The sequence below is a fragment of the Mesoplodon densirostris genome, chromosome 8 (genome assembly GCF_025265405.1).
Source record: "Mesoplodon densirostris isolate mMesDen1 chromosome 8, mMesDen1 primary haplotype, whole genome shotgun sequence".
NCBI lineage: Eukaryota > Metazoa > Chordata > Mammalia > Artiodactyla > Ziphiidae > Mesoplodon > Mesoplodon densirostris.
Window position 1 is genome coordinate 89,974,638 of NC_082668.1, and position 20,409 is coordinate 89,995,046.

The 20,409-nt window shown below is 36.2% G+C and overlaps 1 protein-coding gene and 1 non-coding gene across 2 annotated transcripts in view; both read left to right on the forward strand.

The window, feature by feature from the left end:
- Positions 1–20,409, forward strand: part of DCAF17 (DDB1 and CUL4 associated factor 17) — a 37,252-nt gene that overhangs the window by 11,793 nt on the left and 5,050 nt on the right. The window contains exons 6-13 of the mRNA XM_060107018.1: positions 1,009–1,098; positions 3,920–4,024; positions 4,476–4,581; positions 10,114–10,256; positions 13,564–13,673; positions 16,654–16,744; positions 17,464–17,547; positions 19,783–19,938. Coding sequence (XP_059963001.1) covers positions 1,009–1,098; positions 3,920–4,024; positions 4,476–4,581; positions 10,114–10,256; positions 13,564–13,673; positions 16,654–16,744; positions 17,464–17,547; positions 19,783–19,938 — 885 coding nt within the window. The remainder of the gene's footprint in view (positions 1–1,008; positions 1,099–3,919; positions 4,025–4,475; positions 4,582–10,113; positions 10,257–13,563; positions 13,674–16,653; positions 16,745–17,463; positions 17,548–19,782; positions 19,939–20,409) is intronic.
- On the forward strand, positions 6,629–6,701 carry TRNAG-UCC (transfer RNA glycine (anticodon UCC)). Its single transcript has one exon. It is a non-coding gene; the product is annotated as a tRNA-Gly (tRNA).

Below are 20,409 nucleotides of genomic sequence, written 5' to 3' on the forward strand. Positions count from 1 at the left end.
TATATAGTATATAAATATATTTTGTTATATAGTACATAAAGTATGTATTTGTAAAATATATTGTTAAGAAACGTTTACTGTATGCTTACTTCTATAGATTTTTGTGTGTATATGCAGTTTGTAGTATCTGAAGAGCTAAAGGTTTAGTGGACATATTTTGAACATGCAGGCCTTCCTGTTTAAGTAACTTTGCAATATAGATAGAGGAATGTTTTTAATTCATGAAAACAGAGTGTTTTTTATTTTTTTAATTAAAAAAACTTTTTATAGAAGTATAGTTGATGTACGATATTATATGTTATAGATGTACAATATAGTGATTCATGATTTGTAAAGGTTATATACTCCATTTATAGTTCTTATAAAATACTGGCTTTATTCCACATGTTGTACAATATATCCTTGTAGTTTGTCTTTTTTTTTTTTTTTTTTTTTTTTGCGGTACGCAGGCCTCTTACAGTTATGGCCTCTCTCATTGCGGAGCACAGGCTCCGGGTGCGCAGGCTCAGTGGCCATGGCTCACGGGCCCAGTCGCTCCGCGGCATGTGGGATCTTCCCGGACCAGGGCACGAACCCACGTCCCCTGCATCAGCAGGTGGACTCTCAACCACTGCGCCACCAGGGAAGCCCTGTAGTTTGTCTTTTTTTTTTTTTTTTTTTTGCTGTACGCGGGCCTCTCACTGCTGTGGCCTCTCCCGTCGCGGAGCACAGGCTCCGGACGCGCAGGCCCCGCGGCCACGGCTCACGGGCCCAGCCGCTCCGCGGCACGCGGGACCCTCCCGGACCGGGGCACGAACCCACGTCCCCTGCATCGGCAGGCGGACTCCCAACCACCGCGCCACCAGGGAAGCCCTGTAGTTTGTCTTATACATAATAGTTTGTACCTTGTAATCCCCTACCCCTATATTGCCCCTCCCCCACTTCCCTTTCCCCACTGGTAACCACTAGGAAAACAGCAGTTTTAAAATACTCTTGAGAGCTGCCTATGATTTTAGTCTTTCCTTTTAGGCAGGCATTCAACAGCCTGTTTTGCTGTACCTTGCAGTGTTCCATGTGCTACCTTTTTCACTCATAGGGATTCTGGAGATAAACAAAAAGGTAGGAACTCATTTCTGATTTAATTGTAGTATTAATTTTTTGACAATAAGATGTAATATCATTGTTTAATTATTTGTTTATTAGGTGTTTGGATTGGAAATGTTCCCTTGACTGTACAAAGCTTGCTGATTTAGTTTATTTCATATCAAAATACATGAGAACATTTGATGTGGGAAGAGAGTCTAATAGTCCCTTCATCTTTCTACATGTTTATTTAGTTAGTTAGTTAGGTAGTTATTCTTGGCTGCTTTGGGTCTTTGTTGCTGTGCATGGGCTTTCTCTAGTTGTGTTGGGGGCTACTCTTCATTGCAGTGTGTGGGCTTCTCATTGCAGTGTCTTCTCTTGTTGTGGAGCACGGGCCTAGGCATGTGAGCTTCAGTTGTTGTGGTGCATGGGCTCAGTTGTTTTGGCGCGTGGGCTCTAGAGCACAGGCTCAGTAGCTGTGGCGCATGGGCTTAGTTGCTTCACGGCATGTGGGATCTTCCCGGACCAAGGATCGAACCTGTGTCCACCGCATTGGCAGGATTCTTAACCACTGCGCCACCAAGGAAGTCCCTTTCAGCATGTTTTTATGCTTCTCAAGTGGATAGTGTTGAGTACCAGTCATTAACAAACCACTGTTCTATAAAATTATGAAATGAGTAAAATATTTTTTTCATTGGGAATATTCCAAAGCTTGTTAAAAATGATCATAAAGAAAGGTAAAAAGCTGCAACAAAGTGCCTCATTTTAATTGCAAAGTATAGATCTAAAACTTGTTTTATGGTATATAAACAAGTCTTATAATTAAATATGTAAGTTCTTCAACTCATTCAGTGTTGGGGTTTTTTTTTTTGCGGTACGCGGGCCTCCCACTGTTGTGGCCTCTCCCGTTGTGGAGCACAGGCTCCGGATGCGCAGGCCCAGCGGCCATGGCTCACGGGCCTAGCCGCTCCGCGGCATGTGGGATCTTCCCGGACCGGGGCACGAACCCGTGTCCCCTGCATTGGCAGGAGGACTCTCAACCACTGCGCCACCAGGGAAGCCCAGTGACGGGTTTTATTGTTGTTGCCATTGTTCTTGATTTGTGGGGTGGTTATTTGGGAAGAAAGAAAGGACATATTTCCTCTGAGTAAAAGAATCAATAGTTTGCTAGTTTCCTTTAAAAGAATTGTTCCTTAGTTTGGGTGAATAGTTATTTATTGGTCTATTCTACTAGTCTTTAATTAAGCACCTGAAGCGTTATTGAGGCCAGGTCTTGAGGGTCCACTAATACTTATAAGCAAACAAGATGAATGTATTTTAAAAATTTTATATAAACATAATATACTAAACTGCATAAAGACTAAAGAATTAATTATTTATTGTTCATTTTGTATAGGCACTTTGAATATTTTATGACATATAATAATAGTGTAACATATAAAGTATTTAACTAGGAGGTTAAGCAGCTACCAAAATCCTAAAGGTAGTAAATGGAGAAGCTGGAATTTGAACTTAGATTTGACTCCAGAGATTAAACCAAATTTTAAAATAAGAGTGGCTACTTTATTATAGCACTCATCATTTGAAAATACATTTGAATTAAACAAATTCTCCTTTCAAAGTGGGGAATGAGGATCAGGGAATAAAAAGTCATAGGCTAGTCAAGAGCAAAGCAAACCACGATTATCCTTTTAAGAGATGACACAAAACACAGCTCATAAATGTAATTGTTCTCTTTGTGCTTGTGGATTAAGTAATTGTGTATACTTATTACAGTCTTCAATAGGAATGAACACTTAGCAAAGTCATAAATTGTTTCTATTTATTCTTACATGTCCAAGATAATCATTTGAGGGATTTGATTTTGATTACAGTTATTTGAAATTGAAGTGTATCTTTCATTTACCATGCATAATAAGACTACCTATGGGCCAGGCTCAGAATGTACTTAAAGCTATTTGTTGGGGTAGTAAATCTTTACTAAATGATTTGTCTTGAGTAGAAACAGAAACAGATTTTCACTTAATTTCTACTTGTTCTTTCTTTTTTCTTTCTTTATTTTTGGCTGCGTTGGGTCTTCGTTGCTGCATGCAGGCTTTCTCTAGTTGTGGCGAGAGGGGGTACTTGTTCTTTCATTGCTATGAATATTTGTTTATGTTAGTTGGCTTTTGTTAGATATTAAAATAGGCACAGAATCAAGTTCTTTTTAGAGCTCTGTGGAGCATCGTGACAGGATCCAGTGCATAGAACAGAGACAGAAGGGGAACAGTGAGCCAAAGCTTCTCAAGGTCAGCTAGGCTAAATGTTTCTGTATGTATTTGGTTTTTAACATGTTCGGTTTTAGCAGTATTAGATATTTAAAGAACAAGGAAATGATAAAATTCTCGAGTTGGCTATTTTTTATTAGAATTACTTTCTTAGACCCAATCTTTTCACCTCCAGCTAAAAAATGTCCCTTTATAAATAACATTTTATGAAGAATAGGTCCCTGTATTTATTCTGCCATGCATATTCTGCATGGTAGAATTAAATGGACTCAGTTTACACCTATGTCCATGAGGAAGAGGATTTGTTATTAAAAGATATTGACAAAACTGTGAAGCAAATGTATGCTGCTGCATCATTTTGAGGGATATGTCTTACACTCCCATTAGTGCTTCAGTTTGAGACCCCAGTGGCTTACCACTCTGCCCTAATAACACCTTAGCTTCCAGTTTCTAAATTATAATTAAGTTATAATGTTAGGCAGCAGTGTTGTAGTGGTGGCCTGAATATTAAACAGATGCACAAACCACTGTGAAACTCAGAGGATTAGCCTTCTGGTCTTTTCTCAGGTGATATCTACCTTTCCCCTCAGATTTTCGGGAGCGTAACAGATGCCACCTTGTCTCATGGAATACTGATTGTGATGTACAGCTCGGGACTGGTCAGACTTTATAGCTTCCAAGCCATCACTGAACAGGTAGAGAAAACTGAAATTTGCCATATTGAAATTAACTTGAAATTTGGACTGAGGTATGAATTTTTTTTGGATTTTATTTATTTTTTTATATAGCAGGTTCTTATTAGTTATCCATTTAATACATATTAGTGTATTCATGTCAACCCCAATCTCCCAATTCATCACACACACACACCCCCACCACTTTCCCCCTTTGGTAGGACTGAGGTATGAATTTTTTAATGAGATGTTTTTAAAGTAAGGCACTGTGTAGATTTTAACTCTACCAAACTGTACAAATGCAGAAAGACAAAGTAACCTTTAAAAGAGGGGTGGGAAGATAAACAGAAAGGCCCTTGAATAAATAAAGACATTTCCTCTGTCATATACATGTGAATTTGATTTTTTTCTCTCTCCAGACAGCAAATAAGTAGGTGCTAAAGCCACCATTTTTGTTTTGTTTTGTTTTTAGTTCATGCAACAGAAACTTGACTTAGGGTGTGCATGCAGATGGGGTGGGACTACTGGAACTGTAGGAGAGGCTCCTTTTGGCATTCCTTGTAATATTAAAATCACAGGTATGGCTACTATATAGTACTTTCTTCACCTTAAAAATTAAGTGGTCATATTAATAGTTATTAATTGTAATCATCCAAATGTTTTTTGCATGATTTAATTATAAATTAATTCATTTTATTCCTATGAAGAGTATTCTTTGCTTTTGAATAGGCATTCACAAAAATCTGTTATTCATCTAGATAAAGGCCTGGGGATGCTGGACCTTGCTTAGCCAGAGATCTGTTACCTTTGGCAAGTTACTTTTACCTTTCTGGTCTTGATTTCCTTATCTGCAGAATAATAAGTTACAGCAAATGATACCATCCTAGTTCCTTTATAACTTAAAATTTTACAATTCTGTGAAATTTACCCAACTTAAAGATCAACAAAGCACACAAAAAATTAGACATAATTTTATAAATATAATAAAAATGTTCTATATTTAATTAGCTTATCACATTCAGCAGTTTATTAAAAGGAAATGAACTGCTACTCAAACTGAGCAATGTGTGTTAGATAAACCATGACTGACCAGAGTTCATCTCAGCAATACAAGAATTATTTAATGCAGACAGATGTAAAACTCATATGAATAAATTTAAAAAGATAATATATTTTGTTATCCTAATATTTGTTTATCTTTAGTCTTGGTTCATTAAGAATCATTCTTGGGACTTCCCTGGTGGCACAGTGGTTAAGACTCCAAGCTCCCAATGCAGGGGGCCCAGGTTTGATCCCTGATCAGGGAACTAGATCCCACATGCATGCTGTAACTAAGAGTTTGCATGCCACAACTAAGGAGCCCACATGCCACAACTAAGGAGCCCGCCTGCCGCAATTAAGACCTGGGGCAACCAAATACATTTAAATAAATAATTTTTTCTTAAAAAAAGAATCATTCTTTATCATATTGAGGACATTTCCTTTTACTTCTAACCAATAAACATTACATATTTAGGTGAAACTCCAAAGGTTTTTCTAACATGGGTCAAAATAAGACAGTAATTTTTTTCTATTATTACTATTTAACATTACATCATCAACAGATCAAGAAACAAATGAAAGATTTAATTGTGAGAAAGGAGATGTTCTTTTTATTAGTAAATGACAGACTATAAAAACAGAGAGTCCAGTGTAGCCATTATCCAAGAAACTCAAAATAAATATTCTAAAAATTACTCGGGGGTTTTAGATGTCTTGGACAAGCTAAATTAGGCAGTTCTGTGATAACTCAGCCTCAGCAATACCTCCTATATTTGATACAAATATGCTAGCAGGAATTTATTAAGAATTTTAAAACTACAGGCTCCAGTGGTAACTACAGTGTATTATTTTGAAGAGAGTTTCCCCAAATGGTACATTGTTCTCATTGAAATGCAGATAATCAAGTAAAGCAAAGAACAGGGTGATAAAGAAAGCTCATAGAGCCTTTGATTGTGCTGTGGTTTTGGTCCCTGTTTGTAGAGAGAAGACTAGATTTGGGATCACAATCTTGGTCTGCTACTAGGAAGAGTGAAATTCCACTACAAACTGGTGGTTATGATAGTGAGCAAATTACTTAACCTCTCTGGGCCTCACTTTTATCAACTTTAAAATAATAACATTTGAAAATATCTGTGAAACCGCATGCCATTGTAAAACAATACAGTGATTGTTGGACATTTAGCTTAGAAAAGTAGCATACTATGTTGGAAGCTTTGAGTATTTTTTCAAACTATATTGACTGAAATCCTATTCATTTCTCCAGATTTGTTTTTCAGGATCATTAAGGTCTGTACAAAATAATATTCCTTTTAACTTTAAATAACTTTTTTTTTTAATGCAAAGCAATTCATTTTCATTACAGAAGAATTAGGAAATAATGATAAACAAAATAGAGAAAGTTTAAAATACTCATAGTCCTCCTGCAAGGAATTAACTGTTATCACCTCAGTGTGTTTTTTTGGTAATCTTGTAACGTATATATGTCTGAAACCAAAAAAGAATCATATTGTGAATACTCCTTCATAACTTTTTTAAAAAAATCAAAAATAAATAAATAAATAAATAACATAAAATAATGGCAATTCCCTGGTGGTCCAGTGGTTAGGACTCCGTGCTTCCACTGCTGGGGGCCCAGGTTCGATCCCTGGTCAGGGAACTAAAATCCCGCAAGCCACACGGCGCAGCCAAAAATAGAAAAAAGAAAAGAAATAATAAAATGATTAAAATAAAATAATTTAAAAAAACAAGTCGAAGTATAATTTACATGCCCTTAAATGCCCTCATTTTAACTGTACAATTTGAGTTTTGCCAAATGTTGATATCTGTGAAACCACTACTACAATCAAGATTTAAAATCTTTTCATCACTCCAAAATGTTCCCCTGTGCCCTTTCCAGTCAATTCCCTCACCATCCCCAGCCTTAGGCAACCAATGAACCTGCTTTCTTTCACTCTAGTTTTCTAGAGTTTCGTATAAATGGAAGCACATGATACATACTTTTTTGTCTGGCTTCTTTCACTCACCATATTATTTTTGAGATTCATTGCATATCATTGCATATATCTGTAGCCTAACCCACTTTTAAATGTTAATGTATTACAAATATTAATTTCCATCTGGATTATTTAATAGATGGTCTTATGAAAACAAAGTCGGAGTTCTATCTTACTCTTTACATCAAAAGAAATAATAGATGGATCAAAAATTAAAAGTTCTATAAGAAAACTTAGAGAATCTTTTTATCTCAGAGTTGAGAAGAGCTTTCTGACAGAAACGCAGAGCCATTAAAGAAGGGATTGATAAATTTGGCTACATAAAAATAAAGTGCTGCAAGTTAAAAAACAAAAACAAAAACACACACATAAACCAACTCAAAAATCAAACAATGAACAAGGGAAATATTTGCAACATACACTGTAAAGGGGTAACTTCCTCTTTATATATGAGTTCTACAGACCAGTAAGAAGTGACTACAACAACAACAGCAACAAAATGAGCAAAGGATATTGTTCAGAAGAAGAGGAAATATAAATGACTTTTAATTTGGGGAGGACAAAGCCCAACGTCACTGATAAGAGAATCGCAAGTTAACACTATCATAAGATACTTCTTTTCAGATTCTCAAATATCAAAAAGTTAGGTAACAGGGTTGGTGAGAGTATAGAAGAGGCACTTTCATTTATTATTGGAGTCCCTTGTGGAGGACAGTTTGTCAGTATGTTTCAAAATTTTAAATGCATATATTCCTTGAGCAATTCCATTTTTAGGAATTTATCCCAGATACATTCACATGTGTACAAAATGACAAATGTACAGTTACAACATTGTTTCTAACAGCAAAAGATTGGAAACAATGTATACTGATAACACTGATAGGTGACATTAGTATTCTTTGATTGTTTGGCTATGTCATAAACTTAATTGTTAAAAAGAAACAGGAATTCTTTTTGCACTGGTATAGAGGGGTTTCCAATATATATTAGTAAGTAAAAAAAGGAGTGCAAAACTGTGTATATAAAAAACCTCATTTGTGTTAAGTATTCATATGCATATATTAAAAGTATAGATATATGAGTATATGCCTTTAGGATTGCTTGAAATATCTGGAAGGGCACACAGAAAACTGATAAATAGTAGTTATCTTTGAGGGATACAGATGGAAGGAAAACTTAGTTTTCATTATATTTCTTCTGATGCTTTTTGAATGCAGTACTTATATTACCTTTGCCAAAGAGTGGTCCTGTGTATATGTGTACACATGCTAAGCTCCTCAAGGTTTTAAGATCTCGACTTATGTACCATTATATGCATGAACTGTAAATTTATTTAACCAGTTTACAATGGACATTTAGGTTGTTTTTAATTTTCTGTGATTATAAATAGTATAAGAATGTTCCTGTAATTATTAATGATCCTAAAATTTCCTTATCACAAGACATGGAATCAGCCATTCTCTGAGAACTCTTAGGCCCTTTCAATTGAGAATAGTATTAGAGATCAAAATTTGGGCTCTTGGGGCTAATGGGGTCCCACCAGGGTTGTGGTGAGCAGAGTCCTGCTGCGCTCTTGGGCGATTTTTAGCAACTGCTGGGAAAATTATTTCCTTTTAAATACATCTTTTTGCATTGATTTTTTTTTCTATTTTGAATTCCTATTTTATATTCTCTACAACATACCTACTTAAATTTTTAACCCCAAATTCAAACTCTAATTGTATTTTTTTCTCTTTATAATTCTTTTCCTCATCCACCATCATTTGGTAGCCACCATATTATCACACGTGATGTTTATGTATCTTTCACAATTTACCGACTGATGTCCTTTGCCCATTTTTCTATTGGGGTGTCCATAATTTTCTTATTACTTAAAAAAGATTTCTTTATATATTAAGAATATTACCCTTTTCTTAAAAGGTTTTAAAAAAAAGGTGCTTTAAATATACTTGATATGTTTATACCTATCTCTTCTTTCTCCTCAAGATTGTCAGTTTGTGAACTCACTTTTCATTATTTGTTGTTCTCCTTTGTGTAGCTTTAAGTAGTAAATTGCCCTTATGAAGAAACCTAATAAGGCACACACTTCTATATGTAACATGTGATTTTTTGAGTGAATGGTCTCCCTAAGACAAGTTCCTTTACTGACAGTGGTGGCCTCATAAGCCAAAGATTAAACTGTCAAGTTAGAGGCATAAACAAAGGACTCTGATTAGTCACCTTCACAAACAGACCATGTGGTATTTCAGAAGGGCTGCCCCAAAGGAATTCTGGTCTTCATAAGCAGCACTACCTTCCATTTATACATGTCTCCAAAAGTAAGTCTGTTATGCTCTATATAAAATTAATTGTCATCAAAGAAGACTAGGAAGCACTAACAGTTCTTTTGTGTTGTCAGTCTCCAACAGACAGTGACTGACTGGATGTATCTAAACTACCTTAAAATTAACTTGTCTAATGATTATACTAGTAGTAGTGGCTATCCTTTGATAAAGCTTCCACGGTAACAGGACCCATCCTAAGTGGTTACTTCTCATTATTTCTGAAGTGGAAATCTTAAGCAACACTTCTTTCGTAACGTTTGCTAAATATAACCTGTTAGTCTAGAATATGAAGGTTCTCTTCCTCACATTTGAAGGAAGTATTAGACCTAATACCTTGTTGGATTGTTACGAGAGATGGAAATAGTATCTAACCAAGCCTTGTAGATAGCAGGTGCTTATTAAATGGCAGCTGCTTTTGTTAGGTATACTTTGTCATTTTTGCCATCATAAGCACTTTCAGCCCATTTTTTATCTCCATCCAGCTGCATGTCACACATATCCTGAAAACGGATGTCTAGAAAGTTGACTCATAACCTAACAGTTGTTTCCTACCAGCTTTTTCTTTTCTTAAGACTATAGAAATAAGCAATAAGCCTCTTTCCTGATTGTATTTTCTTTCTTGAACATAGTAATTTTTCATTAGTGGAAGTTCATAGATGATGCGTGCAAAGAAAAGTTGAGTTCAGTTAATGAATGTTCCAAGGCTACCAGAATAAAGAAGCTAATACATTCCTTTTGCCCATCTCTGCAGATACACCACCACTGCTCTTTGAGGTATCCTCCCTGGAGAATGCTTTTCAGATTGGAGGCCATCCTTGGCACTATATCATCACACCTAATAAGAAGAAACAAAAAGGAGTTTTCCATATTTGTGCCCTAAAGGACAATTCCTTGGTAAATCAAGGTGGTCAGACTTCAGTAGTAAATTTATATCAGAAATTCTTTATTCTCTACTTCTGTAATAGGTGCACATTCCTAAGAATTACTTTTTTATTTGTATTAATAATTTGTAAGCAACGTAAAGTACAGGAGAGTACAAAGAATATAGCAAACACTTGTATGTGCTACCCAGAATTTGAAACATTAACATTTGAAAATTCTCAGGGCACCAAAGATTTATTAGGTTTTTTTTCCTTACCATCTCCTTGATCCCATTTAAACATCTCTAAAACTGCATAGTGGGAATTGTTGATGGAATGTATTCAGGCTGCCTCCGAAATTACTGGTGGAATGTGTAGTTGATTCTGCTTCTTCATGGTTTGTTGCTCTTGGCTTTCCAGAGCAGAACCAGATAGAACTCTGTTGGTCACGGTATAAACACTGAAACACTTGGAGTTTTCAAGGATATTTTAAAGTTATATATGGCAGAATAGAAAGAAAGGGTATATGGCAAAACAAGACAAAAAAATTACCCCTTTTAATAAACATTATTGAGGGCCTACTGTGTGCCATACTTGGCTGGGGACACATTCTCTTCCCACAAGTTGCTTACACCCTCAAAAGAAAGCAAATGTGTAGGGAAATAAGATGCAGTCCATTAAGTACAGTGATTGAGATAAGTGCAAGAGTGAGTGCACAGAGGAGGGGGATTCCGTCTTTGTTTTATATTGCTGACTTAGTTTAGTTTATCTCTGGAGCCTCTTGATACATTAGATGAACTGTTTATGAGGCAGACTCAGCTTATTCCACACCCTTCTCTTCCAGAATCTTTCTCCATCAGTCACTGTTGGATCCAGTGGCTTTGAGAGTCACAGGTCACCTTTCACCACACTGAGGACGTACACAGTCTTGGGTCCATTTATCTATTTCCTTTGGTGTCATGGCCACCAGGGAACGTGGTGTATAGTGTGTTCTAGTTTTTTGTTTGTTTGTTTGTCTTTTTGCAGGAGCATTCTTCTCTTCCATTTTCTCATTAACCTATCACATGTGGGAGCTCCTGTTTGGCCCAGCCCAGTGACATCCTCTTTTACAAATGCAGACTGTTTCCCGCAAGTCTGTGGTTTGATTATTCACCTCCCAGCAGTGGACATCCTTCAGTCACCAGGACCTGTCACACCTCTTTGTTGCTGAACTTTTCTATCTAGTCAAACCCTGCACAGTTCACATTCTAGACATTTAGTACATATTCTTCTTATATAAGAACTGATAATACATATTCTTTTATGTGTGTGTACAAAATGGCCTTCAACATCTACATCAAGCATGCCTGTCAAGTATTCTCCTTGTATGATTACTGATTATAACATTTAGTCAGATCTTATTTCAACATATTCATAAATAATTGCTAAATCCAGGGGAGTTTTCAGTCCTTTTGCTGGACAACTTTGTTGAAGTGATATTGCCTTAATGATGCATATGTGCCTTACCTCCCCACCTGTCAGTCAGAAAAATAGATAACCCCAAAACATATATGTAGGCAAACTGAAGAATTCAGAAAATGATTCATAGCTTTCTATTAAACTGAGCTTTAAACTAGCATTTGAGCAAATAATAAAAACTACAGAAGCTGATAATAATGCTGCCTAGTATTTAACACAAAGAGAGATAATGTTTCTTTTGCATGTTGTATTTAGATACTATAATAAAGAGAATAGTCTCCTAAAGAAAGAAAGGTATGGGGTTTTTTTTTGTGTGTGTATATATATATACTTACATATACACACAGCATAAAAAAGTTTTATATTAAACAAAGAAGCATTTGGAGCTAATGCCAAAATGTACACATTGTTTTAGTGGTTGCAACCAAGATGTTTAATTGTATTGAGTTTCTTATATGTAAAATGCAGTAATACCACCATTTCTATTAGAAATCGTTAGGATACTTATAAAAATTCTTGAAAAATTAAAATGCATGTGCTAATTTGATACCTAAAATGTGTTAAACTCCAATTTTTAAAAAAGCATGGCATACAAAGCACTTGTGATGTAACCCCAGCCTACCTCTCCAGTCTCATGGCTGGACACTCTACTTCTCAATTTAATTTTATCTGCTACTCGTGTTTGTGCATATACATGCTAAATGGATCAACACTTCTGTGCTTTTGATTTTGCTGTCTCTTCTTTCTAGCCACTTTATTCTCATTTCAAGGCAGAGTTCAGGCTCCTGAAATTCTGCTTACCTGGGTTGGATGCTTGATAATATCCTGTGCATAGCTTGACCACTTTGTTTTCTACACTGCCTTATTCTATTTCTGTTTCTATCTCCCTTCTTGAATATGAGCTTCTTGATGACAAGGATTATGTTTAGTGCCTAGTGTGATACCTTAAACATAGTGTCCTGTCAGTATATGCTAATAGAATTAATAATTTTATATGTCAGAAACTTTTATGAGTATCTAATAGGAAAGATGACATCATTTCATTTTACATTGGAAAAATTAAGTTAAATGACTTGGATAAAGCCAGTGAAGTTAATGTATCCATGCTGGTATTAGTCCCCAGTGCTCCTGTGTGTAAGGTAAAACATTACATATGTGATCACATATGGAGGTATCTTTTTCTTTATTTTAATGTCTAAATATACTACTATGAAATCAATCTCTCTACTTACCTTAAGTGCTAAGCAGTATTAGACCATTTCCTCAGCATTAGAGTTTAACATCTGACTTTTGCAAGGAGATTATATGACCTGTTTGGTTGCATGTTTATTTTTGTGCTATCTACTCTTCTGATTGACAGTTTGTTCAGGATAGGGAAGGGAGAAGGATGTTGTGGGGGACTGCATGTACATAATTATGGCAGAGTAAAATAATGGAAAATCCATGGACTTTGGAGTCTAATCTGCTGTTTAGTAGGTGCAGAATACTAAGAAAATGATTTATCCTCTTTGTGCATCAGTTTCCTCATCCATAAGATGGGGATAGCAATATATGCTTCAAGTATTGCTGAGATCAAAAGAAATAATGAGTATAAAACATCCTATGCAGTGCCAGACATACATTAGGTGCTTGAGATATGGTAACTTATTATTTATGAGCTATAATATATAGTGCATGGTGCATCTATGAAATTTCTGAATTTAAATGTTCTGGATTTCTCAAGTTTGAGTGTCCTAATTCAGCCTTAATACACATCCCAGTTCAGCTGGTTAATGATTTCTCTTCCTTTACTTTTGACTTACTGATCTATCACTGATGCTGGATTGGAAAAATTATTTTATTTTTCCTTAATTTTTATTTTCAATATTTTGTTCCAACTTCAGGCAAAAAACGGGGTACAAGAAATGGAGTGTTGTTCTCTAGAATCTGACTGGATCTATTTCCATCCTGATGCTTCTGGTAGAATAATACATGTTGGCCCAAATCAGGTCAAGTGAGTATTTTCCTTAGTTACTTTAAAGTTAAAAGTAGCCTTTGGTAATATTTATTGGCATCTTTATTTTTGCCAGCTAACTACTGAGCAAATTTTGGAAATAATTAACTTGTTGTAGGGTGCTTCCTCAGAGAATGGCATCTAGAAAACCTGACTTTATTCTTTCAACCTCATCATTACTGTTTGTAAGTATTACATTTGAGTAAGTTCTTTGTTGGATGATAGATGACGTGTGAGGAAAAGGAGATTACATATTGGTTCATCCTCATGAGGTCTTAATTCATTCTCCAGGATTAATGAGAGAGATGATTTATCTTTGTTCTAGAAGACAGCCTTACTGCCGGAGAAGCAGCAGGTTGTTTGAAGTAAATCTTGTTGTATTTAGTTTACCCACATCTTCCACACAGTTAACCTCTCTTCCTTGAAACACTCTTCATTTGGCTTCCCTGACACCACAGTGCTCCTGAATATTTTCTTCCCTCTCTGATCTGTCTTTCTTAGTATCCATTCACGTTCTTCCTCTTCTGCTCAGACTTTAAGTCCTTAGGACTTAGACCCTCTTTTCTTACTCTTCGTTCCCTTTCTGCTTGATTCTCCTGTTTATTCCCTTGGCTTTAAAGATCATGTATACACCAAAACTCCAAAATTTCTCTTAGCACAAACCTCTCATCTAAGCTTATGTCGTAAGTCTGGAATCATTCTTGACACTTTCTTACCTTCTTGTCTTTCATCAGTATATGTGTACTTAAACACTCACTTGCATTTTCTCTCTCTCTCTCTCTCTCTCTCTCTCTCTCTCTCTCTCTCTCTCTCACACACACACACACACACACGCACCATATATTCCCATCAATCCAGTTTATTTTGCTACTAAACATTTCTTAAATCTGCCTCTTTCTGCCCTTGGCCACTGTCACCACCTTGGTCAGATCATTGTCATCACTAGCCTAGACTATAATAGTTGCCTTCTTACAGGACTCCAAGAATCTAGTTTTTACTCTTTAAGTCTATTTTCTTCTCAGCATCTAGAGTGATTTTTAGAAACATTAACAAACACAAAAACCTAACCAAGTGAATTCTGCTTTAACCTTTTTATGACTTATTGCACTTAAGATAAAGACCAACATACTTAGCTGGTCTAAAAGATTCCTCCCACTCAGTTTACTTCAGTCATGCTGTCTTTTCACAAAGCTGAGGACCTGTTCCCTCTATTTGAATTCTGTTTCCCCTACCTGTTTTGCCTAATTTCTATTCATATTTTATGCCCCCTTAAATGTCCCTTTTTCAAAGAGTACTTCCCTGGCACCCTTCATTAGATTAGCTGCCCCATCATATTTTCACTCTACCCACTATGTAATCTTCTGTAGCACTTACAGCAATTTAAATTAATTATTTGTGTGATTATCTGTTTGAATATCTAGGTTGGGAATCATGAGCTCCATGACAGGGAAAGAATCTATCTTGTTGACACCTGTAACCCTGGCACTGAGCATAGGTCTTAGTACAGAGTAGGTGCTCAGTAAGTATTTGTTGAATAAGAAGAGTAGTGTCTGCATTCTTTATTTCGTATGCTTCATGATAATTAGTCTACTCTGGATCAGTTATAAGGAGGATGAAGGGACTTAATGAAAAAGATTATGAACTTTTATAAAAAGTCATAAAAAGTAATTGTCAGCTTTAATAAACCTTACTCTTAATGTTTGTTACCACACATCTTTTATATTAGTTTGAGTTTAAGAAAATAAGGTCCACAAAGAGTGTGTGCCCTTTTGCTAGGTTTTAAAAGATAGGCACTCTTAAATATTGGCACTAATTGAGATAACTAATTAAGGAATTTAAAATGTAATCTGATTTCTTTGTCTCTGGCAACCTCTAAGGCCTCCAGCTCTCTCTGGCCACAGTGGCTGCTTCTCCCTGCTGTTCTCTTTGCCTGCATTTGAGACTTTAAGCTTTGAGGACATCGTGCTTTTTAATTTTTTTAATGGTACAGTTACTTTTTTATTTTATTTATTTATTTATTTACTTACTTACTTTTGGCTGTGTTGGGTCTTCATTTCTGTGCGAGGGCTTTCTCTAGTTATGGCAAGCGGGGGCCACTCTTCATCACGGTGCACGGGCCTCTCACCATCGCGGCCTCTCGTGTTGCGGAGCACAGGCTCCAGACGTGCAGGCTCAGTAGTTGTGGCTCACGGGCCTAGTTGCTCCACGGCATGTGGGATCTTCCCAGACCAGGGCTCGACCCGTGTCCCCTGCATTAGCAGGCAGATTCTCAACCACTGCGCCACCAGGGAAGCCCGACATTGTGCTTTTGATGCTTGTTAATGCTGTGAACAGATTTGTGTAGGTGGTGAGAAAATTCTTTTACTTTCACTTGCTTAATAACCTTGATCCGTGAGGTCATTTGCACTCAGAAAACCCAAATCTTTAAATATAACTTTAAGAAAAAAGAAAAGTATTAAGTCATTTGCAGTTTTAAAATATTACTCTACCATGAAAATTCTCGGTTTAGAACTTAGTTGCTAATCCAGTCTATATTATATTTAACTCTGAGTGTTGTTCATTGATACCTCATTCTATCTTCAGAAATAAAAATGTAAATATCTACTATAATGTCATTGTTAAAGCTGAAATGTTGAAGACCTGCTGCAGGATGGTGGAGAGGAGGTTCTTTAGAGTAACTTTCATTAAGTCAGTTTGGAAGATACTGTAATCCTCAGCAAGCTGCTGCATTACTTACTTCAGTAGCACCTGTTGTCATATATCCTGTTTTTCTGTTTAACAGAATCTCTAAATTTGAAGAAATTTATGGACACTTAAGTTATCAGACATTAATATTTTGGACTAATCAGGAGGAGAATAGAACTAACTCAGTGTTGTTACTATAATTTTCATTTGCTAAGTTTCTTTTCAGTAGTTCAACTTTGACATTTTGACGGTGTGTTGAGGTCTTAGGTTCTTAGAATCCTTTTTACCTTTTCAGAGTTTTAAAGCTAAGTGAAGTAGAAAATAATAGTGCCCAGCATCAGATCTCTGAAGATTTTGTCATTTTGGCCAACAGGGAGAAGAACAAAGTAAGTCAGGAGTACTTTAAAATCCTTTGTATATCACTGTCTTTCTATATAAGAATATAATATGCAAATGTATTTATCTTTTAGTGGCAGAAAAGAAAAGCACAGTCCTATAAAAGTCTGTTCATTTTGTCTACATGGGTAGCTAGTCTTAGCCCCATGTATAATATCTATGAGATTTGAAGAGAGTTGATTATATTGACTTTATCTTTTGCTTATTTCTGTTTCCTTTCTGGGATTCTCTTTAAGTTTTTATTGCTGAATTATCAACCTTTGGGTTTAATTAATTGTGCAAACTTAGGATAAGAAAGGTTAGATATAAACTTTAAAAAATTACACACCATTCTTTAACTCCAAACGGTTCTTTGTCTTTAGCATACAAATTAAGAGCCTGAAGAAAATCATGCAGAGGGAAATTTCCAAAAGCAGATCGACTCTTTATTTGCTGTGCTATACTAAGGCAAAAATCAGAAGGGCAGGTGAAGTAACAAATCTGTAACCTTTGTATTTCTATTTTGGTATTTTATCCATTAAGAACTTTACTATAATAAAGTATTTTTATTAATTGGAGGATCCAAAATCCAGTTCAGAATTTTCTCAGTTGAGGAAAGAATTGTGGATGTTAGAGAAGGGTTGGTTAGTTAACAAATTCGTTAATACAGTTTTGCCATTGACTACATAATAGGACTTGTCATATATTTTTATTTCTCTCCATATGTTAGAATGAAAACTTACCCACTGTTACAGCTTCTGGACGGGTGGTTAAAAAAAGCTTTAACCTTCTGGATGATGACCCAGAACAAGAGGTATTACTTTAGCCAGAAATAATAAACTAAGCTTGTATGAACTTGCCCTGGGGTAGAGGTTGGGGAGCTCCATGCAACCTTAGTCTGTAGGATTGTGTGTGCTATTTGAACCGATGTGTCTCTGTCTCCTCTCTTTTCATATTGGAATTATTCTTAAGATTTTGTTTGCAGAAGATTTCATAGGACCGAAATAATTTGAAAACACTATTATTAGCTTATTGTTTTGTTGATGTGCACACTTCCTAGGGTAATCTCTTAATAGAAAATTATTGAGTCATATCTTGATGACTATGGCTTTTGCCTTGTTTTTCACTTACTAGACATAGATGTGTTTGTTAATGTTCATGAGCCAGAGGAGGAGGGTGTAAGGGTGTGGTAAATCAGTTCAGCCTTTGGCCTCAACTTGCCATTGCCAGTCACTAAGCTAATACATTTTTATCCTTTTCTTTTAAAAAAAAAGAAGCACTGGAATTACTTATGAACTCAACTCAAAGGGTTCATACTTCAAATATATAGCCTTTGTGTAAATACTGAATCCCTTTAGACTCTATAACTATATAGTTCGTATGACCATTTCTAGGTAGAAATATTGAGTAGCCCTCTAAGGATAGTGTTTTTTTTTTTTTTTTTTTTTGCGATACGCGGGCCTCTCACTGTTGTGGCCTCCCCCGTTGCAGAGCACAGGCTCTGGACGTGCAGGCTCAGCGGCCATGGCTCATGGGCCTAGGTGCTCCGCGGCATGTGGGATCTTCCTGGACTGGGGCACGAGCCCGTGTCCCCTGCATCGGCAGGCGGACTCTCAACCACTGCACCACCAGGGAAGCCCTAAGGATAGTTTTTGAAAATCTTTTAAAATAGGTTGGAGGTGGCACAGTATGTGGCTACTCTCAAAATATATATCTATATATATATATATTCTTTTGAACCAAATATATATTTATTCTTTTGAACCATTGAGAACAAAGCAGAAAGCTTCCTACCCTGTATGTAAAACTGTATTCAAGAAAAACATACCAAAGTTACCAAAAGATGGCAAGAATACTTAAGAAGGGAGAAGGCACTAGCAAAGAGAAAGGTACTCTGCATTGTGAGATTAGAAAACAAAAACTTTTCACCAGTAAAGGAAAAGTTGAAAGGGGTTGTGACTAAAATCTATAAAATTACTGACACTGAGGCAAGAAGTCACCTTTTGAAGTTTGCCCAAGGTAAGATTAAGGCAAAAAGTAAATTAAAAGGAATCACTGGTAATAAATCTACGTAAATTTTTATGTCATAGGTGGTAAAGGCAGAAAATGTAAATGGATTAAAAAGCAGTTTGACCAAATGTGAGTGAAGGTTTAGTATTTGGTGATTAAGAGAAACTTGCTGTGCCTGTCAAGATGTGCCATCCCTGGATGGGTGAGCATAGATCTGCTTCCCCATGAGGCTGTTGGAGTCCCAGGTTTTCTTCCTTGAGACAGAGTTCTGGGGTTAGATTTTTCTCTCTTAATGTCTTTACCATCATTAATCATTTCTAACTAACGTCTCTTATCCCAGTCCTGTTCTGTGGGTTGGATTTCTGTTCCTAATATTCTCCCTCAAGTATAAGCAGCCATTTTTGCTTTCTTTAGGGAACCAAAAAGGTGTTTTTTTTCTGCGCCACGTGGCTTGCAGGATCTTAGTTCCCTGACGAGGGATGGAAAGCGTGTAGTCCTAACCACTGGACCACCAGGGAATTCCCTAAGAAAGGGTTTTTTTAAAAAAAGGATGGCAAATAGGGTCATAAATAGTATATGATGGGCTATCAGTTCTTCTTGAAATGACTTGTGTTTTTCTGGTATGAGAACCTTCCGAGCACAGTGGGCAGTCTTCAAGTTTCAGAACTGAGTTTTATATATTTAGTCCTATCTGGAAACCAGTGAACACACCTATCAGTGTCAGCAGTTGAATACCTCTTTCAAATTTGGAGACACTCTGGCTTGCTGTCATAATAGAGAATTTCAGTTATACTTTGGCTGAGATCTACATAGACTTGGTTGTGTTCATCAAAATCTGTAGGATACTTCTTGAGTCTTAAAAATCTTGAGACTGATGTTTTACTAGGCAGTTAAGTGGAAACACATTTCTGTCTATGCTCCCACCCGTTCATTTTTCTTTCTACATATTTTTATAAATAATAGTTAAGCCACAAATGTAGAAATAATCCTAACTGGATTTTGCCCCTCTTTTCTTTTGCCTTATCATCTATCCCCCAAGACTTTCAAAATTGTGGACTATGAAGATGAGTTAGATTTGCTTTCTGTGGTAGCTGTTACTCAAATAGATGCTGAAGGAAAAGCTCACCTGGATTTCCACTGTAATGAATATGGAACTTTACTTAAAAGCATTCCACTCGTGGAGTCATGGGATGTGGTGAGTAGAGTCCATGGAATACAAAGTTGTAAGAGTTTCCTTTATAGGTGACATTTATTGGAACAGATGTTACTGTGTTCACGTCAGTCCAGGTTCACCTATACCAGTGACCACATGGAAGAGGTTATCATCCTACATGCAGGACAAAATGAGTACTTCTTTAGACTTTCTCCTCTAGGGAGTAGACGATGCCTCCTTACCAATGGCTTTAAAGATAAAGCTTTATGCTTTTTTCATGAGACATGCTGTCTATTTCCTTACCATAGTCTAGTTTTCTCCCATTTTATAAGTTTGGTAATGTTCTAAAAAATAAAAATATACTGTATCGAATCCCCATAGTTATTTAATAGAGACAAATCTAAGCGTGTAGGGTTTTCAAGCACTCTTGGGAGTGTTTGTCTGCTCTTCTAAGTATTATAGAAAATAAAAGTTATAAAGAACAGTAGATGTTACTTTACCCAATCATTGTTT